This window comes from Dendrobates tinctorius, unplaced genomic scaffold, assembly GCF_039654945.1.
Source record: "Dendrobates tinctorius isolate UK_male_01 unplaced genomic scaffold, ASM3965494v1 ptg000211l, whole genome shotgun sequence".
In the NCBI taxonomy this organism is placed as follows: Eukaryota; Metazoa; Chordata; class Amphibia; order Anura; family Dendrobatidae; genus Dendrobates; species Dendrobates tinctorius.
In genome coordinates this window covers 15,096,110-15,122,232 of record NW_027361878.1, presented here as the reverse complement: position 1 = coordinate 15,122,232, position 26,123 = coordinate 15,096,110, and the positions used below count along the sequence as shown (strand labels likewise).

At 45.3% G+C, this 26,123-nt stretch overlaps 1 protein-coding gene across 1 annotated transcript in view; it reads left to right on the top strand.

The window, feature by feature from the left end:
• Nucleotides 1-26,123, top strand: part of ATG2A (autophagy related 2A) — a 212,600-nt gene that overhangs the window by 45,237 nt on the left and 141,240 nt on the right. Inside the window, exon 12 of the mRNA XM_073554473.1 lies at nucleotides 17,367-17,526. Coding sequence (XP_073410574.1) covers nucleotides 17,367-17,526 — 160 coding nt within the window. The remainder of the gene's footprint in view (nucleotides 1-17,366; nucleotides 17,527-26,123) is intronic.

Below are 26,123 nucleotides of genomic sequence, written 5' to 3'. Positions count from 1 at the left end.
ATGCCATTGGGTAATATTTAAGTCAGAATATAGCAGATTAGGGCATTTTAGAAATTTGGAAAGGAAGTTGCTAACCCCTTATAATATAAAGCTTATGTTTTATTATTGTTAACGGCCTTCAGCTCGATCTCAAGCCGTTGCAACTTGATGAATGAACACTCTGTAGGAAGATCGAACTTGTGAAAGCCTAGATATGTAACGCATATACTGCCATTATCTTGATAGTATCAAGCCATCTAGTTGCAAGTCTTCCTTTTCGACTTGTTCCTTCTATTCATCCAACCATGATGTCCTCCAGTGACTGCTCCCTTCATATGATGTGTCTAAAGTAGGGAAGTTGAATCTTGGTGATCCTTGCTTTCAGTGATGTGTCTGGCTTGATTTGTTTGTTTTTCTTGCCATCCATTTTATTGATAATATTCTTCTCCTACACTACATTTAGAAGGCGCTGATTCTTCTGTCTTAAGAAGCGCTCCTATAAAAGTTTTTTTATCCTCTTAATATATTGCAGTCATCATATTTTACTTACAATACTTACAATTGCTCATTTTGCCTTTCTACCCAGATAATTTATCTCTTTTCTCTGCTCTGTCTAGAAACAGGAAGTCTCTTGTCCCTGCATTTATCATTCCCTTCTTCAACTCCTTTCCCTGCCAGGCACTTTTGCAGCGATTGTTGACTCGTACAGGGAAAATTGACCTCCTGTTTCTTCATAGAGCTTAGAAGGATTCAGCTAGTAAGTTTTTAATCACGAGATATCATAGACCTAATGCAAAAGAGAAGAATTAGCTGGGGAGTAGGGTAAAATGAGCAATTGTAAGTACACACTGCTATGTAATATGATGACTGCAATATACTAAGGATACAAATCTTGATGGGAGGAGGGCTTCTTTAAGCACATGGTGGTCGCCTAAACTGACTTTAATGGGGTTTTAAGGCCTTCAGAAAAATCCTGAAATCATTCCATGTCACTGCGGATTGCAGAATGCTGACCGTGTGCTCTCTCTCTGGATTCTGCTCTGTCATCAGCTCAACCAGTCATCATATGACTGTGAGTATGTGGCGATCACATGCGGACTAGCGGCTTTACCTGTTTTTCTCAATGTGTTATAGAGAAAAGCAACCGGGAAGTTAATCTGCACTATGGGAATCGCATACGTGCAGTCACATGAAGAACCTCACGTAATCCCTTATCCGAGAACATACGCTCATCACTAATTGCTGTCTGTCCATAAAAAATCCCTGCACAACATTAGTGTGCGCTGTCCTGCATGTCATATTGTCAGTCACTGGGCTGTGGGTTGCAGGACAAAGAAGGTCCTCCAGGGCTAAAGACGCTTCTTGTAACTGCTCTCTGAAGGCCATAAGATGAGGGTCTGTACCGGGGGCCCCATTGTATTGGCTTGTCAATAGGGTATATCAGGGCTGTGGAGTCGGTATAAAATGGCAGAATCCTAAAATATGTAATTAGTTTGTACGATAATTCAGTGCAGGATGTGCTGTAAATGTTTTCATAAGAATTTGGGTAAGTTATAAAATGTCGTATAAATGTCTATCCTGTTCCTGATGAAAGTTGAGATAAATAAATAAAATAAATAGTTGAGATAAATCTGTGCTGAACTTAATCTACATGCTAAGTAGTTATCAGTGCAGTGGAGTCGGAGGTTTGGCTTACTGACTCCACAGCACTGGGGTATATGACAGTGGGATTTCTAAATTACACAACTTGTTTAATAACTATGTAACTTAAAGGGGTAGTTCACTACTGAACAGGCCCTTATTAATATGCCAGGGAGGTGGGATAAAAAAAAGATACTCGACTCACTGATCTGCTACAACATTCACACTTAGTTTGAGCCGAGAGAGTGAGTTTTCTGGCTCTGAAGTTTGGGTCCCCATACATTTCAGTGGGGTTCGGGTCCATATTCAAGTTTGTTTGAGTCCAAAAACTGAACTTCCACGGGTCCGCTCATCCGTAGTGGAGGGCTTACTTGCTGTTTATTGTGTTTCAGCTAAGAAACGTGACTGTGTAAGTTACCTGAAAAAATGATTAAGTGAAGACTAGTGCACTCAGCTCCATTTATAATGCTTGTGCTGCAGATTTTTTTTCTATAAAAGAGACTCCTAGAGAGAACTTTGAAGGCATTATTCAAGGTTATGAATACACATGAGTTCTTATTGTAGCTACAGAAATGCTTGGAGGGCAGACACTAATAATGGAGAGTCATGTATGGTACTCAACACTTATAACGAATGTCAGCCATAACTTATTGTCATAGATGGATATAGTGTTGTGTACAAACCAGTTGGATGACTCCAGGAACCCTTGTTACCTGTTGACTTGTCAATAAGATTTCTTTATCACTTCATTGGGGGACACAGGTTAACCATGGGTGTATGCTGCTGTCGTTAGGAGGCTGACACTAGCAAAATAGGAAAAATGGCTCCTCCTCAGCAGTATACACCCACCGACAGGCAAAAAGCACCTCAGTTTAAGCTTAGTGTCTGTAGGTGACGGACCTGGATCTGCTGCCAGATCCGCATTTTCCCTTGCAGGTTCCTTGTTTGTGTTAACCCCTTCATGACCCAGCCTATTTTGACATTAAAGGGAATCTGTAACCCCTTTTTTGAGATCTCATATAATTATATCATTCAATTGTGTGTCACATAAGGATTCTCTTAGTACTTTTGCTTCCGCCTGACCCCGCACCTTTCCTTCATAAATACCTTTTTTATATCGGTTCAGATGTATGTAAACTGCCATGGTCCGGTCCGATGGGCGGGGCTTATTCAACTGCTCCCCCGCCCTCCCTGTCTTACACTACACAAGAAGAAATGCGTAGAGTAAGACAGGGAGGGGGGGGAGCAGTTGAATAAGCCCCGCCCATCGGACCGGACCGTGGCAGTTTACATACATCTGAACCGATATAAAAAAGGTATTTATGCATGAAAGGTGCAGGGTCAGGGGGAAGCAAAAGTACTAAGAGAATCCTTATGTGACACACAATTAAATTATATTATATGATATCTCAAAAAAGGGGTGACAGATTCCCTTTAATGACCTGGCCATTTTTTGTAATTCTGACCAGTGTCCCTTTATGAGGAAATAATTCAGGAACGCTTCAACAGATCATAGCGATTCTGAGATTGTTTTTTCGTGACATATTGGGCTTCATGTTAGTGGTAAATTTAGGTCAATAATTTTTGCGTTTATTTGTGAAAAAAACAGAAATTTGGTGAAAATTTTGAAAATTTCGCAAATTTTGAATTTTTATTCTGTTACACCAGAGAGTTATATGACACAAAATAGTTACTAAATAACTATTTATAATAATTTTTTTTTGTTAGGAAGTTATAAGGGTTAAAAGTTGACCAGCGATTTCTCATTTTTACAACAAAATTTACAAATCCTTTTTTTTAGGGACTACCTCACATTTGAAGTCACTTTGAGGGGTCTATATGGCAGAAAATACCCAAAAGTGACACCATTCTAAAAACTGCACCCCCCAAGCTGATCAAAACCACATTCAAGAAGATTAACCCTTCAGGTGCTTCACAGGAACTAAAGCAGCTTGGAAGGAAAAAATGGACATTTTAATTTTTCCAACAAAAATTTTCTTTTAGCATCAATTTTTTCATTTTCACATAGGCAACAGGATAAAATGGATCCTACAATTTGTTGGGCAATTTCTCTTAAGTATACCGATACCTCATATGTGGTCATAAACCACTGTTTGGGCGCACGGCAGGGCTCAGAAGGGAAGGAGCGCCATTTGACTTTGAATGGAAATTAGGTGACACCATGTCGCGTTTGGAGAGCCCCTGTGTGCCTAAACAGTGACACCATTTTGGAAACTAGACCCCTTAAGGAACTTATCTAGATGTGTGGTGAGCACTTTGAACCCCCAAGTGCTTCACAGAAGTTTATAACGCAGAGCCGGGAAAATAAAAAAATCATTTTTTTCCTCAAATGATTTTTTTTAGCCCACAATTTTTTATTTTCACAAGGGTAACAGGATCAATTAGACCCCCAAAGTTGTTTTGCAATTTTTCCTGAGTACGCTGATACCCCATATGTTGAGGTAAACCACTGTTTGGGCACACGTCGGGGCTTGGAAGGGAGGGAGCACCATTTGACTTTTTGAATGCAAAATTGGCTGGAATCAGTGGTGGTGCCATGTCACGTTTGGAGACCCCCTGATCTGCCTAAACAGTGGAAACCCCTCAATTCTAACACACCCCTAACCACAACCCTAACCCCAACACATCCCTAACCATAACCCTAACCCCAGCATACCCCCAACCCTAACCACAACCCTAATTCCAACCCTAACCCTAATTCCACCCTAACCCTAATTCTAACCCTAATAGAAAAATAAAAATATTTTATTTATTTTATTATTTGTCCCTACCTGTGGGGGGGTGATTTACTATTTTTTTACTTTGATCACTGTGATAGCATCTATCACAGTGATCAAAATGAGTGAATGGAATCTGGCGGCGCCCATGATGCGGGACTCGGACGGTACCGGGGGGGGGGGGTGATCGGAAAGGCGGGGGGAGTGGAGAAGAGGGTGTTGTGAACTCTCTTGCTCGGACTTCTGAGCCGAAGCTCCCCTGCTCCCTCTGGTGGTTACTGGGAGTAGTGGAGCTGGCCAGGTTGAGGGAAGTTTCCCACCTGACGACGATAATTGGGAACCTGGGATTACTGGCTGGGAGCATATAATTGAGCAGGTGGCCCTTGGTTTTTGCTGGTGATTTTCTCCTTGTGCATTTGGAGTTCTTCTGTCTCCTGCCTGATCTGCATGGTTCAGTTAAGTGATTCTTTTTTGCTAATCCTTTGCATCTAATTTGGTTGTGCCTTTTTTTTGCTTTCTGCTTTGTTGCTAGGGTTCAGCGTACTCCCTGCTGGGGGCAGCGCTGGGCCCCGCTCATATGTTGCCTGCTTGTGGCAGTTTGTTCAGTCCCCTTTTATGTTAGTATCTCTTGCTTTGCTTCCAGTTCATATCAGAGTGCTGATCTAGCGGGGGTGAGGTCATGTGGCCTCAGGTTTTTTTGTATATCAGATGTGTTGGATTTTTCTAGGGTTTTGTGCGTGATTGCAGACAGTATCTTTTCTGTCCTGTCCTGTCTAGACAGCTTGGGCCCCACCGTTTGCTCAGTCTGTTCTCTGCCTGTGTTTGTGTCTCATCTTATCTCACCGACAATATGTTTGGGGGCTGTCTATTCCTTTGGGGATCTGCTCCGGGGCAGTTTAGATTTCACCTTTCTGGCTTTAGGATTAGTTAGTTCTCCAGCTGTGCCGAGGCATCTTGGGCATCGTAGGAACGCTCCACGGCTACTGCTAGTTGTGTGGATAGGATCAGGGGTCTGCAATCTGCTTAGTTACCAACCTTTTTGGTTTCCTGGTGGTTTAGCCTGTTTCTGCCATCCTCCTCGGTGACCCGTTCATAACAGGAGGGGGAGCAGAAGATGACGGCAGCAGCAGATAGCCGCCGTCACTCAGTGGCGGGGCCGATCTCCCTCGTCAGTCGTGGGGGGTCGGATTGGTGTCTCCAGCCATGACCGATGTTATCTCAGCATCTGCCATGGCTGGATTGAAATATTTCAGCAAATTTCATTGATAAAATATTACTATCGCTCTGATTGGCTGTTTCACTTTTAACAACCAATTTGAACGATCGTAGCCATGGGGGGGGTTAAGCCCCCCCCCCCCCGGGGTGAAGCAAAAAGCCTCCTATATCTGCGGGTCGGGTGACCTTTCAGTGACCCCGGTTACCCGACCTGCAAGAGGGCTATTGGAGCGTCCCGAGCGCGCGGCGCGGGCAGGGCCGTGGGGTACTCGGGACCGGGCCCGTCGACTTCAATGGGGGACGGTGTCACAGCGGCGGTGACCCGGTCCGTGGCCCTGGGGCGTCCGTTAAATAACAAATTAGAGGGGGAAAAGGGGGAAAGTTGTTTGTGATGTTGTTAGATGTGGTAAAAATGAAGATAAAGTTTATAGATGATTAAATGCGTGACGCCACCTGTGGTATTCTGATCAGAGGTGACCAACGCTGCGGGGTTGTTCTCCTGGGACCGTTGGTGTGACGCAGCTGAGGTGACAATGGCTCTCCACAGGTAGAGCAATAGTCCCAGGGCAAAGATGTTTAATAGTGAAGATGGCTGTGAACGTTGGGGTGCAGAGAAATGAGGAGGACACAGAGAGGTGCAGTTTCTTTACCTTTTACTGGCAATTGGTTGCAATCCGGAGTACCACATACAGGTGATGGGATGAGTCTGGCTCGCCTGGAGGCATTCAGGGGGTCCACCTTGCCAGGTGGGGGTTTAGGACCTTCCTTCTGCGCTTTGTGTGCGGGTCTCTGCTGTTTGTAACTAAGCTGAGACCCTCAATTGCGTGCTGATTTTTACTAACCTGTACGGCTGTCAGCGTGAGCCTATTCCACGGGTACCGTCCTTTTCACCGTCAGCCCCAGGCTCCTTATCCGCTGCGGTGCCCTCAGGTGTTCAATGTTGCCCAGGAACTTACAGTCCCCTGTACTTTCAGATTCGGCGATCAGGACAACAGCTCCTGACCACCAAAGACTCTGGCGTCCCTTTTTTCTCTATTAGCGCTTCGCTCTGGGGGTCTGCTATATGCAGTTTTTAGCTTCTCCAGAGCCTCTCTGCCTATGCTCGTGTCCTTTCCCTCTTCACAGATCAGCTCCCTGTCTTGAACTGACAGGATCTTCCAGAAAAATCTTTTTACCTCACGTGTAACTGTCTTGTCATTTGCTCACAGCTGCTCTCATTTCCATGACAACTCCCTCAGCTCACTTCTAGCTGACTCACCAACCCCCTCTGCTGGCCAGAATTTATAAGGCATCTCCCTTTTCTGACCTGCAGCAGGAATTGTGATTTAATCTCTTACCTGGCATGGGGGTCCCCTTTCTGCCTCCAAGCATGACTTCACCTCTTAGAGGGAGGCAATGTCACTGTGACAACCGGGTCGGATTGGCACCGACTTTCATGACGCCTACGTAGCGTCAAAGGTCGGGAAGGGGTTAATCTTCCCTATTCTCACCCTATTTTCCCGTATGTATGAGCAGTGTGGCGTCAACCACATCGCCCACTCTCGGACCCGCAGGCAGGACTTTATCCTCTGTCACCCTTAGGCTGTGTGCCCACGATGCGATTTTTAAGCGTTTTTGCAGCGATTTTCGGCGCGTAAACGCTGCGAAAACATTTAAAAATCGTGTACAGAACGCACCCCATGCATTCCTATGGCATTCCGCACATGCTGTGCTAATGCTGCGCTTTTTTCCGCGGCGGAATCGCATCGCGGAAAAAATCGCAGCATGATCATTCTTTTGTGCGGAATCGCAAAGAATTGCCGCGATTCCGCACCCATAGGAATGCATGAGAATCGCTTACTTCCCGCATGTGGCTATGCCCACCATGCGGGAAGTTAAGCGCCTCATGTGCGGATGGTACCCACGGTGTGGAGGAGAGGAGACTGTCCTCCAGGCCCTGGGTACCATACCCCTGTAAAAAAAAAGAATAAAAAATCGGGGTATATTTACCTTCCGACGTCCCGCGCTGCATTCCCGGCCTAAGCGTTCCCAGTAATGCCTTGCGGCAAGGTCCTGTGATGACGTAGTCTCGCGTGACTAGCGGTCTCGCGAGATTGCTATAGTAACGCGAGACCAACGTCATCACAGGTCTCGCAAGGCATTACTGGGAACGCTGAGGCCCGGGATGGTAGCGCGGGACGTCGGAAGGTAAATATACCCTGATTTTTGTATTTTTTTTAATCATTTTTAACATTTTCTCTTTTACTATTGATGCCGCATAGGCGGCCTCAATAGTAAAACGCTGCTCACACTTGTCAAACATAGTGTTTGACGAGTGTGACCAACCTGTCACTCACTTTCCAAGCGATGCTTCAAATCGCTTGGAAAGTGCTTGAGAAAAATCGCGAACAGAATCGCGGTGAAATCGCGCGGAAAAAAACGCGCGATTTCTGGGAAGGAGTCCGGTTTTCAGTGTGCGTTTTAACACTCAACGTGGGCACATAGCCTTAAGGGTGTTTCAGGATCATTCCCGATAGCCAGTCTTTGTCTTTTGCCTTCCTCACCCCTCTCCTCAGAGAAGGCTGAGAGGAAGATGGTGGTCTCCCCCCTTCTTGTAAGGGGTTGATGCCGTCTTCTGCACTGTCTGGAGACGGTGCAAGAAGGAGGATCCCCGATGCCAGTGAGCCTCTCACACCCGAGGGATCCTCTGATGTGATCCTCATCTGTAAAGAGGAATCTTGGACCCACCTGCCAGGTATGCATGTATCCTCCCCCGCAGCGGCGCAAGCAGGACCCATCACTTTCCTGTCCCTTAACAGGGACAGGGCGCTTTTAGCAGCCGTGGCCCTTCTCCACTATTCCCCTTCTTCCCTGGCAGCGCAGGCTGTGGACTCCTTTAATTTTTCGTCCCTTAGGGACCGAGTGCCTTTAAATCAGCCGCAGCCATTTTCCATCTTGGCGCGCGTCTCCTGGCTCTTTTGCACACTGGCCGTGCCCCCCTCTGCCGAGCGCTTGCATTTTCGCGCTCTTTTTTGCCCAATAGGAGGCCTCGCTGGGTCAGAGAGTCCCTGCTCTGACCAGGCCACGCCTCCCATCGCAGCTCCTGCTGCGGCTTGGTCATGTCCCCTGGCACGTCATCCAATAGGAGGGGCACTTTCAGCTTTTGCCGGCCAGTAAATCCTCAGGGCTGGCCACACCCCTGGCATGTCAGCCAGTAGGTTCTCACCTTTCATTTTCACCGGTCAGCACATTAGCCACGCCTACTGCTTCTGAGGGTGCTGCTGTGCCTGCATCTCTGTGGCCACCTTACACTCCCTGACAGAAGTTATGTCGCTTATCCATGTTATGTAAATAAAAGCTTATAACCTGATGTTAAATTCATCCATTGGTTGCATAAATTATTCTTTTGAAAGCTGAAACCCTCCGAAATGTGGTTTAGGTTAAGAACATAAATTGGCATCAATGCAGAAATATTGATCATTTAATGGACACAGAATGGTCAGATTTTGGCAAGACAAAAGTTTTGTCGCCTGGTCATATAATGCACCCAATCCTAGTTTACATCCTCACCTCAGTAATTGGTTAAATAGTGGGTGCGTATAAAAAGAAACATAGAACCCCAGACCTTCACTTGAGCTGCAACTTGAGCTCTGACAACATGTCAAAAATCCACCCTGCGACCAAAGCCTGGATTATCAAGAGGCTGAAGACCAGATCCATTGCAGAGGTGGATGGCACCTTTAATGTGTGTCAGCGTCAAGTACAAAGAATTAAAAAAAGATTTGAAGAGACTGGAGATGTGTTTGACAAGCCCAGGTCCGGCAGACCCCGCAAGACAACTGCTCAGGAGGAACTTTTGTTGCTTAGAAAATCCAAAGCAATCCCCTCTTCCACTGCAGCAGAGCTCCAACAGACCTTTTCACCTCCAAGTCCCTGTGTCAACTAGAACAGTTTGTAGGATTCGGTCTCGAAATTGCCTCCATGGTCGAATCAGTACCCAGAAGCCAGCACTAAACAAAAGGTAAATAAAAAACCTTGTGGCATTTGCAAAGTCCCACGGCCTGCTAAATAGATGGACGCTGGGAAAGTGGCAGAAGGTGGATTTCTCTGATGAATCTTCAGTAGAAATACACCACAGCCGGCGCAACTACTGCAGGAGACCTACTGGAACCCGTATGGATCCAAAATACACCAAGAAAACTGTTAAATTTGGTGGTGGAAAGATCATGGTCTGGGGTTACATTCAGTATGGGGATGTGCAAAACATTTGCAAGGTGGAAGGCAATATCAATAGCCTAAAATATCAAGAAGTATTAGCTACTTCTTATATTCCAAATCATTAAAGGGGTCAAATTCTGCAGCAGGATGCTGCTCCATCTCATACATCCATCTCTACAACAAAGTTCCTCCAGGCAAAAAAGATCAAGGTGCTCAAGGACTGGCCAGCCCGGTCACCAAACATGATCATCATTGAGCATGTTTGGGGTAGGATGAAAGGGGAAGCTTGGAAGACAAAACCAAAGAATCTAGATGAACTCTGGGAGGCATGTAAGACTGCATTCTTTGCTATTCCTGGTGACTTCATTAATAAATTGTATGAATCATTGTTGCCATGTCCTTCATGGCAAATTCCCTGTCTGTCTGGGCAAGAATGCTTCATCAGGGTATTCACCCGGCAGCTCCTCAGGTCGAGATGGCAGATTTGGCAGCTCAGATTGTCCATGCCGTCAAAGTCTGAGCATCTTTTTAATAAGAAGAGGTCACTTCAGTTTCGTTCTTCTCGGCCCTTCTCTGCTTCATGGACTTCCGCCCAATCTTCAGGGTTCCTTGCCGACAGGTTCACATCGGCGTAACGGGTCACCCCCCCCCCACCCAGGAATTTCTTCAGGGTGGGAGGCCGGTTTTCTCTTCCGGGAAATATGGTGGTTGACGACGCCTGGGTCAGAGAGAAACATCAGGAAGACGTTACTTTTGGTCTCGCCCTCCGAGACATCCGTCTCAGGCCTTCCCTATTACGCACAGGGGTAATCGTACCTGTTCCCTGGAACGAACGGGTTTCAGGGTTCTACTACAATTTTTTTCTTAGTCCTGAAGAAAGATGGATCACTCTGGTCGTTTTTGGACCTCAAGTGATTCAACTGTCACGTTCAGATCTGTATTTTCAGGGTGGAGTCACTACGTTCGGTAATCAACTCCATGGAACTGGGAGAGTTGTTGTTCTGTAGACATTCAGGATACTTCTCTTCACATTCCTGTTTGTATTCAGCATCAGAGATTCGTACGGTTTGCAATCCAGGAGGATCACTATCCGTTCTTGACTCTTCCCTTCGGCCTGGTCTCCGACACCAGAGTATTCTCGGAAGTCAGGGTAGTGGTTATGGCTATCCTTCGCTCCAAAGAATTCCTTACTTGGACGATCTTCTGATCAAGGAGCCGTCCCGCCGAGACTGCAACCAGAGTCTTCAGATCACCTTGGACACTCTAGTCTGCCTTGGTTGGATTGTCAGCAGAGAGAAGTCCTCCCTGACCCCAACTTAGCACATGGTGTTTCTGGGCATGAGGTTCGACACGGCCCAAGCCCGCGTCTCCCTTCCAAAGGAGAATTTGTTATCCCTCTCTCAGGGGATCCGCAATCATCTAACTAAAGCGACCGGCTCATCTCCCCCTACGATCCTGCATGATAAGTCTGGGGAAGATAATTGCCACCAAGGAACTGGTGCCTTTTGACCAGTTCCATACCTGTCCTCTTCAGCTGGCTCTCTTGTCGGCTTGGGACAAAAGGACCGTGTCTCTAGACCGACCTGTGCTTCTGCCTCTCAAGGCGAGGCAGTCTTTACTTGGCGGACGCTATCAGCATCAGTCCTACGAGGCATGTCCTTCCTTCCCTCTGATGGCAGGTCATCACTTCCGACGCTAGTCTTCTCGGGTAGGGAGCGGTCTTTCTTCATCAGCGTAGGGTCGCTGGAACGCCCAAGAAGCCGCTCTCCCCATCAATCTCCTGGAGATCAGGGCAATTTTCTTTGCCCTTGGCTGCTGACAGACCCTCCTCGCAGGCCAGCCGTTCCTCATACAATCGGACAACGCCACTGCCGTGGTTTTCATGAGCCAGGAAAGACTAGCCGCAAACAAGTTATGGTACAGGTAGGTAATCAGGATTCTGCGACAGGCAGAACGTCACGTTTCCACCATATCATCCGTGCACATTCCGAGGGTGGAATATTGGGCACCCGATTCTCTGAGCCGTCAGGGTCCCGCATCGGGCAAGTGGTCATTCGGCCCCGTCGTTTTCACCAGATATACCAGAAATGGGCACACCGGATGTTGTCCTGATGGCGTATCGGATGAACCATAAGAACCATAAGGTTCCTCAGTACGTAACCAGGTCCCGGGATCCCTGGCCATCGGTTGTGATGCTCTGCTGGTACTCCCTGGGTTACATTTCCAACTGCCTTTTCTTTTTCCGTCCCTCCCCTTGTTTCTGAGAATCTTGAAAAAGTTAAAGGCAGAAGGGATTCCAGTAATCCTGATTGCTCCAAACTGGCCAAGACAGGCCTGGAACCCGGAGCTGGTGAACATGCTCATGGACGCTCCCTGGAGGCTTCCAGACCGTTCAGATCTTCTTCCGCAAGGACCCCTCTTCCACCAGAGTTCACAGTCTCTAAGATTAACGGCATGGCCGTTGAGGCCTAGTTCTGAGTAAGGCTATTTTTTCCCATCAGGTTGTTCAGACCATGATTTGGGTGAGAAAACCGGCATTCTCGTGTATCTACCACAGATACTGGAAGACCTTCTTCTGGTGGTGTGAGGACAACTATTTGGTTCTTCTGTCCTTTTCCCTTCCTTCCTTCCTTGGTTTTTCGACAAGCGAGTCTATCTCTCAGTACTCTTAAGGGTCAAGTTTCCACTCTATCAATTATTTTCCAACGAGAGCTGGTGTCTTGTGCCCAGGTAAAGAATTTTCTTCAAAGAATCGCCCACCTGGCACCTCCTTATCACTCCTCTAAAGATCCATGGGATCTTAAAGGGGTTGTCCGGGCTTTTCACATAATCTCCTGCTACAGGAGGAGGATTTGTTACTGTGTGATGAGGGCTTCTTCATGTGGACGGGGAGGGCCTGTAGCTATGGAGGGTGGGGTTGTTGCTATAGAGGGCATGTTTGGAGTAGAGTAGGAGGTTACGACCAGTTCTCATTTCAATGCCATAACACACCCTCCCTTGGACGTTCTGTTCAGAATATCTAGAAAACCGTGCAAACTAGTGACAGAAAGTAAATTACTTATTGTCATAATTCTGCAGCCCAGATATGTACTGAGATTATGTGAAAAGCCTGGACAACCCCTTTAACCTTGTCCTTGGCGCAATCTAGCGCACTTCTTTTTTGAGCACCTTCAGGACATTCCGTTTTCTCTTCTTGGTTGCCGTTGCGGCCATCAGGGAAGTTTCTGAGTTGGCAATATCCTGCCGTTCTCCTTTCCTGATTCTACATCAGGACAAGGTAGTTATCAGACCTGTTCCTTCCTTTGTACCTAAGGGGGTCTTTTCACTTCACGTTAATGCAGACATTGTCCTTCCTTCTCTATGTCCCTCACCGGTCCATTCCCTTGAGAACTCCTTCTTGGGCAGTTTGTCACCAGGCCTCGCCTTTACGGATTGTAAGGCCGCGACCTGGTCATCTTTGCACACCTTTATGGAGTTCATACTCATGTTTTGTCCGATGCAGGCCTAGGAAGGAAAGGTGCTGCAGGTGGCGGTTATGCACTGGCCGACCTAAGTGTGTTTTTTCCTGCATTCTTTCTGTTCCCACCCTTTGGGACTGCTTTAGGACATCCCATGGTTACCTGTGTCCCCCCAAAGAAGCGATAAAGAAAGAAGACTTTTTGGTACTCACCGTGAAATCTTTCTTGGAGCCTTCATTGGGGGACACAGCATCCTCCCTAATTGTCTGTACCATTATTGGGCATAAGTGCCTTTGTTCTTGGGTTGGTACATATGTTGCGATTTGGTTGCTTCTCCTACTGCTTTAACACTAACTGCGGTACTTTGTGCCTGTCGTGTGTATACTGCAGAGGAGGAGCTATTTTTCCTTTTTTTGCCTTGTGTCAGCCTCCCAGCGACAGCAACATACACCCATGGTTACCTGTGTCCCCCAATGAAGGCTCCAAGAAAGAGATTTTACGGTTAGTACCAAAAATTCTTCTATTTCATAGATATTAAAGGGGATGCCCGACGTGAGAATCATTTTTTTTTTTTTTTCTTGGCAAGAATGGTTTTAAAACCAAGCAAAGGCAGCAGAAGCAGACAACAGACCGTAGAGGGTCCCTGTGTGACAAAAATGTGTCCAATGCAGTCCAATAACCAGGGCTGTGGAGTCGGAGTCGGTGCTCATTTTGGTGGAGTTGAGTCGGTATAAAATGGACCCACTCCGACTCCTAAAATATATAATGAATTGGGTACAGTAGTTCAGTGCAGAATGTGCTGAATATTTTTTCATAGGAATTTGGGAAAGTTATGAAATGTCCTCTAAATGACTGTTCTATTCCTGATCTAAGGCTACATTCACACACTGCATTTTTCCTGCGTTTTTTGAGTATACGTTTTTCAGTTGCAAAAGCACATCAGCTTTTTAAAAAAACTGTATCACCTGAAAGGTTTTTGAGCTCATAGCTAATGTTTTCAATAGCAAAAGCAGATTAGAAATATGCTCTATCTATATATCCATTTATCCATATCTGTCTATCCATATCATATCTGTACCAAAAAGAATGAAAGCCGGATAGCACACAGACTAACACTCCTTTTTTTTTAGCACCAGTCATGACGGTACACCTCATAGTTGCCCAAAAGGACTCCCAGGACAGGCATTGCTCGTCTTCAGTAACACATCAACATCAATTGATAGTTGGAATAAATAGACTGCATTCACCACCACATCTTCTTAAGGTTCAGGCTTTATTTTCAAGTGTAGGGGTGTGCAGTATGAGGTTCTGCAGCAGCTGAGGTGTGCAGTATGAAATTCTGCAGGACAGTATGAGGTTCTGCCCCCCCCCCCAGGTTTGATCCTGGCTATGCCCATAGTGTGAATGTAGCCTGAGGATCTAGGCCTTATCTTAGCCGAGATAAGTCATAGTATGTGTGTGTGTGTGTGTGTATATATATATATATATATATATATATATATATATATATATATATATATATATATATATATATATATATATATACACACACACACACTGTACAGACCAAAAGTTTGGACACACCTTCTCAATCAAAGTGTTTTCTTTATTTTCATGACTATGAAAATATGAAAATTGTAGATTCACTCTGAAGGCATCAAAACTATGAATTAACACATGTGGAATTATATAATTAACAAAAAAGTGTGAAGCAACTGAAAATACTGTGTGTCTTATATTCTAGGTTCTTCAAAGTAGCCACCTTTTGCTTTGATTTCTGCTTTGCACACTCTTGGCATTCTCTTGATGAGCTTCAAGAGGTAGTCACCGGAAATGGTTTTCACTTCACAGGTGTGCCCTGTCAGGTTTAATAAGTTCTGTTGTGCAGAAGTCTGGTGGATACACAGGTGATAGTCCTACTGAATAGACTGTTAGAATTTTATTATGGCAAGAAAAAAGCAGCTGAGTAAAGAAAAACGAGTGGCCATCATTACTTTAAGAAATGAAGGTCAGTCAGTCCGAAAAATTGGGAAAACTTTGAAAGTGTCCCCAAGTGCAGTGGCAAAAAACATCAAGCGCTACAAAGAAACTGGCTCACATGAGGACCGCCCCAGGAAAGGAAGACCAAGAGTCACCTCTGCTGCGGAGGATAAGTTCATCCGAGTCACCTGCCTCAGAAATCACAGGTTAACAGCAGCTCAGATTAGAGACCAGGTCAATGCCACACAGAGTTCTAGCAGCAGACACATCTCTACAACAACTGTTAAGAGGAGACTTTGTGCAGCACGCTTTCATGGTAAAATAGCTGCTAGGAAACCACTGCTAAGGACAGGCAACAAGTAGAAGAGACTTGTTTGGGCGAAAGGACACAAGGAATGGACATTAGACCAGTGGAAATCTGTGCTTTGGTCTGATGAGTCCAAATTTGAGATCTTTGGTTCCAACCACCGTGTCTTTGTGCGACGCAGAAAAGGTGAACGGATGGACTCTACATGCCTGGTTCCCACCGTGAAGCATGGAGGAGGAGGTGAGATGGTGTGGGGGTGCTTTGCTGGTGACACTGTTGGGGATTTATTCAAAATTGAAGGCATACTGAACCAGCATGGCTACCACAGCATCTTAAAGCGGCATGCTATTCCATCCGGTTTGTGTTTAGTTGGACCATCATTTTTCAACAGGACAATGACCTCAAACACACCTCCAGGCTGTGTAAGGTCTACTTGACCAAGAAAGAGAGAGATGGTTTGGGGTGAGCTGGACCGCAGAGTGAAGGCAAAAGGGCCAACAAGTGCTACGCATCTCTGGCAACTCCTTCAAGACTGTTGGAAGACCATTTCCGGTGACTACCTCTTGAAGCTCATCAAGAGAATGCCAAGATTGTGCTAAGCAGTAATCAAAGCAAAAGGTGGCTACTTTGAAGAACCTAGAAAATAAGACATATTTTCAGTTGTTTCACTCTTTTTTTGTTAATTATATAATTGCACATGTGTTAATTCATAGTTTTGTTGCCTTCAGAGTGAATCTATAATTTTCATAGTCATGAAAATAAAGAAAACTCTTTGAATGAGGTGTGTCCAAACTTTGGTCTGTACCGTATGTATGTAATCGATATTATACAGTGTATTACATATTTACTATTTATTACAGTTTTTTGTGTTCTAAAGTTGTATTCCAATAAATATATATTCTGTTCTATCTAAATAACTTGATTATTGGATCATAGAAATGATTAAATGTCTGATGTTCACATTGTACTACAATAAATTTTTCACTTAAATATAAGCAATATATGTGGGAGTCAGAGTCGCAGGTTTGGCTTACCGACTCCACAGCCCTGCCAATAACTCATCATATTGTAAAACTCCACGTGCTTTGGAGGTAGAAGTGGCCCCCTTACCTCTTGGGATGTTTGGCTGAGCCAATGCTATGTCTGTCTTTAGAGGCATGCTCTCCTTCGATCACCCTCATGGATCCAGCGAAGGCCTCAAAAGAAGTCTGTGGCAGCTCCGTTTGGAAGTCACCAGAACTGCTGCAGCCTGTGATCTGAGTGATATCTGATGGGCTCTTCTATTCCCGTGACCACTGCAGCCAGTCACATGCTGCAGCAGTCCTGGCCAATTTCAAACTAAGACGCAATTCTTCTCAAGCAGCTGCTGCAAGGAGACATTTATTTCTGTGTCTGACAACCCTTTAACAAAAAGAAAACAAAAAGAAAAGAATTCTGAGATAACCTTTATTTCTGGACGTGTGCTTTAGTCTTGGTCTTTTTTTCCTTACCCAAACATATATATCTGAATTGCAGCTATGAAATAAATACACATTTGAATTTACTATTATGAGCAACCTCTCTAAGCTCTGTAGTGGTTGACATTTTTTACAACCCCATAAACTACGTTTTACTGATGATTTTTTTTTTTTTTTTTTGGGGGGGGGGGGGGTGGTTAAAAAAATCCTTTGTCATGTATATAGGTATAAACTAAATAGTATGTCTAGTGTTCTGCCATTGTTAGATACAAGAGGAAAAATATTGAGTTCTGTAGTCAACATTAACGACCCTAGCGTGGGGGAGGGATTATGTGGATGCTCTGATCTGATGTTATTACTATATTTATTAATGGTTATTTTCCTTCTCTGGCAGAATCTCGGCCCTTGCAGTTCAGGTAGTCGGTGAGCAGAGATCTGGTAAAGGAACACAGCAAAGCAGTATTGACCTTAGTTGTGGAAAGCTGGAGATTTTGGAATGTCTCTGGCAAGAAGGCCACGTGTCCAACAAGGATCCGATCCCAGAATACACTGAGGTAAGTGAAGTGTATGTATAGCAACTATCAGTATTGTACCAGAGTGTGAGTGTAAGGTAGTGTAATGACAAAAAAAAATTTTTTATGAAACCATGTGCAATGGAGGAACTTTTATGGGTTATTTAAGAATAAGTATTGATTTTTTTTGTTTTTTAAAAAAAGTTCCCCCTTTCATTCAAATGAAATAAGGCAAAAATGGTATTTTTCCGCCAAAAAAGGACATGCAATTTTGCATTATTATCTTTTATCTTGACAATAGGAGGGCAGATTCCTCGTCCAGATAGACCTGTTTGCTTTTACACTGTTGCTGGAATTTCTAGAAGACATTTTCTGAATGCACTTCTTGATCGTAAAACTTGAAGCTTTGCACTGAAAATGAAAAGATAATACTAAGTTCCAAAATATTTTAAAATATTCCAGAATGTTCTAGATGTGAATAAAATACCACTTTGTTACAACTTAGAAAGATATTTTCTTTAAAGATTAAAATTAAAAGACGAAAAATCTTTTGAAAAAGAGGGGGAACTTTTTTGAATATTTTACAAATTTGATGATACTAATGTCATTTGAATGCAATTGTTCCTCCAATGTAAGGGGTTTCATTTTCGTTTTGCAAAATTTTTAAAATTGTCATCACCCTAAGGTATATCAATATTATTGATGGGTATCTCCAGTTACGATGACCACCATATTTCCTAACAGAGGTTTAAAAGGAGAAGAGAGTGTGGAGTAACTTGGGCAACTGCATGATACTAGAATCCTCTCTTGCAAAGATTCTTCTGAATTTTTTTTTTTTTTTTAAAGGCAATGAAAATCTTAACAACTAAAGAGTCATATGTACATACAGTCAACACATACAACCTCATACACCACACACAATCATACCGTCCACCATGCCCATCGCCCCCTTCCTCTGAAATGTCATTATCACCTTATGCAGACATTTGAGAGAACTAAATACACAGAATATAGAAGGCTCTACTGGGAATCCTACTGTGCATTGTCTGCTATTGCTAAAGCTGGAGTCACACATAGCGACTTACCAGCGATCCCGACAAAGATATCAACGTGTCAGGATCGCTGGTGAGTCGCTATGTGATCGCTGGTGAGCTGTCAAACAGGCAGCTTCACCAGCGATCAGCACAGCGACGCCGAGCGCCCAGCATTGCTGTGTTCGTTAGCGCTGATGCCATATCCCTGTAAAAAAATAGAATTAAAATAAAAAATATTGTTATTCTCACCTTCTGACGTCCCGCACAGCCATCCTGCCTCTCTCCACGCTCCGGTCCCAGTAATCCTTTGCGAGAATGACCATGAGAATGTCACGGTCTCGCAGCAGCGCGACGTCTCGCGGTCATTCGTGCAAAGGATCACTGGGACCGGGAGCGTGGAGAGAGGCAGGATGGCTGTGCGGGACGTCGGAAGGTGAGAATAACAATATTTTTTTTATTATTTTTTACAGCTGATCGCTGGTCTCCCGCCTGTCACACGCAGCGATGCGTGCTGGCCAGCGGGAGACCAGCGACGAAAAACATGTCCAGAGGTTTCTTGCAGCGATCATCGATACCGGCAGGGGGGCCGGTCGCTGTCACACACAGCGATCTCGCTGGTGAGATCGCTGTTGTGTCACAAAAGTTGTGACTCAGCAGCGATATCGCTAGCGAGATTGCTATGTGTGACTCCCGCTTAACCACCGTCCCCAGGCCTTATCACTAGAGATAAGCAAGCATCGTTGACTCCCTACTTATTCGGCAAGCTATAGCGCTTACCGGAGAAGCTGCATCGGGAATCCGGATAGCGCTCCCGATCATCAGCTGTTCGACGCTGCAGCTGCATGTGTTGCGGCTGTGTGACAGTCACAGCACATGCGTGGATAGCCTGTTTGTTGGGCTCTCCATGCATGTATGTGTGTGTTGTGACTGTCACACAGCCGTGACACATGCAGCTGTGGCATCGAACAGCTGAGCGCTCCAGATATCCGGGCCGGGTTCCCGATGCAGCTTCTTCGGCAGGTACAGACTGGGGCTGAAACTCAGCCCTGGCATTTGAAATCACAGAGGCCCATGTTACCAACGTACCCGAGCAACAGATAAGATATATTACCCTGGATGGAGGAAAGCAAGAATTTCTACAAGACCAATATTTCTAATGATACCCGTGGCCTGCTGGGGTTAGTGACAAAGTCAGTGAATTTGTGCGACTCTTAACAGTATGGGTAACTTGAGAACACCGATTCTGTTAACAACGTAGCAGACAAGGTGGTATAGCTATTTGGATAAGGAGGGATCCGACGATGTTCGCTCATCTCTACTTATCACACTTATAAGCACATTTGTATACAGGACTTCATATAGTGGAATATATTTATTGACTAATTGCACCCAGTGGAAGGAGACTTCCGCAGATTTCCATGCCATTATAATTAGTTTTCTAGCACAGAAATCTAAAAGAAGAGTATCGTAGGAGCCATCAAAAAGCTTATCCATAATACCCAGCATGCACACCACACTGGTGATTTGTGAACGTTCTCGGATAAGGTGTTGTCTTCCATGCTCGTGTGCTAAACGAGTGTCTTTGGCGTGCTCGAATAATATGTTCTGGTCCCCGCGGCTGGATGTCTCGTCACTATTTTGACAGCCACATCATGTGCAGTGATTGTCTAACAAACATGAAATCCCTGCATGTGTTGCGGCTGTTGATCAGCCGCAAGACTTGCAGCTGCGGGGACTCAAACATATTATTTGAGCACACCAAAGTCACTCGGTTAGCATACGAGCATGGAAAATAACACCTTATCCCAGCACTTTCGCTCATCACTAGACAGCACCATAGGGAATTCAAAGTGCTCACAGTAGAAGTTCAGACCAGAATGGAAGAATTTTTGGACAGGACCAAATTGAGTGCAAAAAGGAGCCCACCAAAACTTGCCGTCCCAACGTCAACCTTTCCGGAGTGTAGTAAACTTTGTTTACAAATTTTGTCTGGATCAAACAGTCTCTAGCACTCACCACTGAGGAATTACCGTATATACTCGAGTATAAGCCGAGGCACCTAATTTTGGAACGGAAAACTGGGTAAGCTTATTGACTCAAGAATAAGCCGGGTATGAATTGTCCCCTTGTCCCTGTCCTGGTATGCGTGGCTCCCCCCCCCCCCCCCATCCTGTCCTCGTTTGCGTGGCTCCCCCCGTCGCTGTCCTGGTGTGCGTGGCTCCCCCCCATAGCTGTCCAGGTATGCGTGGCTCCCCACCTCCCGTCCTTGTATGCATGCTTCCTATTACAAAAAAACCCCATCCTACTCGCCCTCCAGCGTGCCAGTGCAGCATCTCGGTGCCGGCTTCCAGCAGCTCTTCCTGTGCTGAGCGATCACGTGGCACCGCTCATTAAAGGGAACCTGTTGCGCCCCCCAGTGGGCGTTTCTAAGTAAAAGAGCCACCTTCAGCAGCACTAAGGCTGTGTGCACACGCTGCGGATTAGGTGCGGATTCATCTGGCAAACCGCAGGGGAATCCGCAGAAAGAATTGACATGTCAATTCTTTCTGCGGATTGAAATCCGCAGATAATCCGCGTGGAAAATTCCGCACCGTCTGCACTGCGGTTTTTGATTCCCATAGGGAATCATTGTAGCGGCCAAAACCGCTGCGGAACCGCAGCAAAATCCGCAGCGTGTGCACACAGCCTAAGGCTGCACTCTATGAAGGTGGCTCTTCCGTTTCTGACCCCCAGTAACGCCGACATATTAACTTTTATAAATGGGTCCTCATACCTGTATTCAGTTCCATAGGTATGGTGTGTCCCCCTGAAGCAGCCGACTTTCCGCCGTCAATCATGTATCTGCAGCGTCTTGGCCCCGCCTCCCATTGCCGTCCATCATGCCCTTGTGCTGCCGTATGGGCCCCGCCTCCCATAGACATCCATCATGCCCCTGTGCTGCCGTCTGGGCCCCGCCTCCCATAGACATCCATCATGCCCCTGCTCTGCCGTCTGTGCCCCGCCTCCTGTCTCCTATGCCGGCGCCTGCTCTGCCATCTGTGCCCCGCCTCCTTCTGTCTCCTATGCCGGCGTCTCTTCTGTGAAAACAGTTCTCGGGCATGCGCAGTGCGCGCTGCCCGTGAATTGACATCAGGCGATCACTCCTGCGTGTTGTGGAGGCCCCAGATCCTGCCCCGCAGTCTGTGTGTTATGATGTATTAACACTGCAGGCCTGAGAATCTGGGGCCTCCACAACACGCAGGCGTGATCGCCTGATGTCAGTTCACGGGCAGCGCGCACTGCGCATGCCTGGGAACTGTTTTCACAGAAGAGACCCCGGCATAGGAGACAGAAGGAGGCGGGGCACAGGCGCCAGAGCAGGGGCATGATGGACGTCTATGGGAGGGGGGGCCTAGACGTCAGCACAGGGGCATGATGGACGTCTATGGGAGGCGGGGCCCATACGGCAGCACAGGGGTATGATAGACGGCTATGGGAGGCGGGACCTATTTATAAAGGTTAATATGTCGACGTTACTGGGAGTCAGAAACAGAAGAGCCACCTTCACAGAGTGCAGCCTTAGTGCTGCTGAAGGTGGCTCTTTTACTTAAAAGCGCCCGGGGGGGTGATAGGTTCCCTTTAAGGTAAAGAATATTCCCTCCACGCCTATGGGAGTGGAGACTCATGCATATTCATTACCTTAATGAGCGGCGCCACGTGATCGCTCAGCACAGGAAGAGCTGTTGGAAGCCGACACCAACGAGATGCAGGGCACGCTGGAGGGTCAGTATGATGTCTTCTGGAAGCCGGCGGCTGCAGCTGTCACACTGCGCAATATAAGAGAAAAGAATATTTATTTCTCCTTAGCAGCGGGCACAGGCTGTAGCCACAGCAGCCAGCTCCTGCCTCTGTCACCCACTGCTCAGCCGCTCCCCCTCCCCTGCCGGCTTTCTGGGACAATTGACTCGTGTATAAGCCGCGGGGGGTCGTTTTTAGCACAAAAAAAGTGCTGAAAAACCCTGCTTATACACAAGTATATACGGAAAATGTATCTTCCACCTGTCCCCATTCCTCCACTGTTAAGTCTGATATATCCATCACTCATTTCACATAAGCCTTATCATAAAGCCCAACAACAGATGATTGGAGAAGAGAATATGCTTGTGTGGGGAGTTTAGGTAAATAAGAGATCCCTAAGAGCACCTCCAATTTTGAACAGCCTAGGGACCCTGGCGCTTTCCCAAAGTGTGTGCGCTTTGCATGACAAAGTTGTATAGGAATTTGGTGATATCAGGAACCCCATATCTAGCCTGGAAATCATCATAGGTAAGCAATTCGTAGCTATCTGAGAAAGGCAAGTTTGACAACATACCTCGCCGAGAGGACCACATCATGCAGAATATAAATGTGGAATAGCCCCCAATATATTTTCCCACTCTCCAGCTGCTATGTTTAGAGGTATTGGAGATGCTGAGACTGCATTATATCTATAGAGCAGGTTAGTCAACCCTTCATAAGAGCCCATCAATGCTCCTGCTAGCAGGCTGCATTGCTCATGTCAATATCTATCCACCAATGGGCATACACTAACTTAGTGGCCAGGAAGTAAAAGAACAAGTTAGGAGCTGTTAAGCCTCCATGATATTTCGGCACTTGCAAGCTAGATAAACTTCTTTTTTTTAGGGGACCCCTCTTGTCAGTGAAAGGTACTCGCCAAACTGTCCATTGATTTTCCAGTAATCATAACCGGGGACGAATTAAATAAATAATAAGAATTTGGGCAAATATATCATTTTAAAGAGATTAATGCGCCCAATAATATGGCTCAATGGCCCCTGCAAAAAGCAGAAGCGACAAGGGGCACCCCAGTCTAGTCTCTCTTTGCAAACGAAGCTGTTGTGATATTTCCACTTTGGTTCAAATTCTTATGCTAGGAGAAACGTATTTCATCTGTGTTCCGCACCACCCTACATCTCCTCTTTTGCCTCATTCCTTCACCCTACTCGTGCCCTCCGTTCTGTTAATGACCGAAGACTAGTATCCTCAATTATTTGACCCTCCCACTCCCCAAGACTTCTCGCGTGCTGCCCCAATTCTTTGGAGTGCACTAACCAGGACAATTCAGTTGATACCCAATATCCACAGTTTTAAGCGTGCACTAAAAACGCTTTTCTTTAGACAGGTCTATCACTTTACCTGGAGTTAATCTAGTTTGGTCATGATGTGTTAAGGATGATAGTACATGACTCAATCTCAAAGCAACAATTTTAGCTAGAATTTTAATATCCGTGTTAAGTAACGTAATAGGGTGATAAGAATCTGGAGACATGGGGTCTTTCCCTGCCTTCAGTAAAACAACGACCAGCACCTCCCTCATAGTCAGAGAGCTCCCCTCGCTCAAACAGTGTTTAACGAAATCACAATTAGTGTTGTACCAATCCCCTACCAAACCTTTGTTATCTTTCTGACTTTCTGAGAGAGAACATGACCAGATTATCATAAGGTTTTTTTTTTTTTTAATAAAATTTAGCTTATTAGGACATGTAAGAAACATTTATTTTATATGGAGAGTTGAGTGATGTGAAGTACCACTGCAAAAAGTCCTAAATGACCTGTGATGTACACGTTTGTCATAAGTCGCTGAGGAGCTAAGCACGCTTCATATGCAGCAGATGCTCCCATCGGCCCACTGTGATGTGATCACAGGAACCGATGAGTTACCAGGGATCTGCTGATAGTCGTGGCTGCCATCTTGGTCCTCTTATGAACCTCAGAAACATGCTGAGCTCCAAGGGGTAACTGTGATTTCGCTATATTCTGCATTGCTGTGGTATTGCCATATATAATGTAAGTGATCTAACAGTCCCAGGTCAAAATGCCCTAAAAAGGAGGAAAAATAATGTAAAAATAAGAAAACTTGTAAAAAAAAAAAATAAAATCTATGAAAATATAGTTATTTAAACCCTAGGTTAAAAGCAAAAAAAAAAAACAATCGTGAAAGGAGAATTACAATTTTGTGTTCCCTGGACTTCCACCAAAGTAATGGAAAGCAATCAAAATGTATTATGTACCCCCCCAAAATGGTATTACCGTAATAAAAAAAGGCAGTTTAGGGCTCAAAAACCATACCCTCACATAGCTTCATCAATGGAAAAAATAAAAAAATTACAGGTCTTACTTAGAAGATGACAATACTAAAATTGTAAAAAAAAAAAAAAAAAACTGGACAAATTTGGTATTGCAAAAATTAATTCAGTAATTGTACCAAATCATTTTTCTTAGGTCATTTTTATCATAGAATGAATGCCATAAAAAATGGCAGAATTGCAGGAGTCTGGGTTTTGTTTTTTGAATTTAATTGCATTAAGATTTTTTTCCCGTTTTCCAGTATATTGAATGGTAAAATGAATGATGTAATTCAAAACTTGAAATGTCCTGCAAAAGAAACAAGCCCTTATACGGCTGTAAAAGTTTTGGTTCTAGGAACACAGGGAGGAAAAAACAAAATCGCTAGAACGAAAAATTTGTGAGTTCTTAAAATGGTCTCAATTTCTTAGATTGCTTTAATTAGTTAGACAGCACAATAATAAGCAAGTTTGCAATTGACTTGCTTTTTCTATCTGCTGTCATTCTCCTTCAATGAGAGATTTTATCTTTTATGGTGTACAGCTGCTTTCCAAGCAGTCCTATAGTGCACAGAAGTTACATTCCAGGAGAGGGGTTAACTTATACTGTACCATCCACCTCTCTCCAGCCAATTGATTTCTATACAGCAGGTAACTGCTCACCCCCTCATCTTCTAAAGAGATGCAGTTATAAATCCGGAGCCCAGCAGGTCTAATCACAGCTCTTTGCTCCCTGTGGAACCCTGTGCTTGTTCAAATGCCTTATGTTCCTTTTGGAAATAGAGATAACCTTGTAGACTAAAGGCCCCGTCACACTAAACGATATCGCTATAACATCACTGGTTTGGTGACGCAGCAGCGATATTGCTAGCGATATCGCTATGTGTGATACCTCCGACCGGCTCCCCCGCTGATTATCGCTTATCGCGTGAGAACGGCCTGGGCCGTTTCTCGTCGTCAGCTTCCTGTTGGGCTTCCTGCTGTGGAGACGAGCAAAGCATGGACGCGGGCGGGAGGACGTCTTCATCGCTGCGTCTGACAGGTAAGTAGCGACCGCCAACCGCTGCTATGTCGCTGGTGAGATCTGCCTGTTTGGCAGCTCACTAGCGACCACTTAGCGATGCACCAGCGATCCTGACCGGGTCATATCGTTGTCGGGATCGCTGGTGCATCGCTAAGTGTGACGGTACCATTAGAACAAACCACTGAGAACTAAATATGTTACAGCAGAATTTGTGCTAGGCCTTTTAGTTCTACTAAAACTACAGCTCTATTTACCATAGCTGTCATTCAAGGAGGAGAGCCTGCCCTGCTATATTCCAGGAAGTAAGGAGACTGCATAGCTCTAAGCTGCTCGAGAGACATCTTGAGAATATTCCCTTTAAGGGGTTAGGGCTTTTTTTAAACTGTTTTACCCTTTTGTCATTGTTTGCTAGCATTTAGGAGCAGTTTATACTTTTATCTTTGATATCCTGCATTCTAATGAATACTGAAGAGTGAA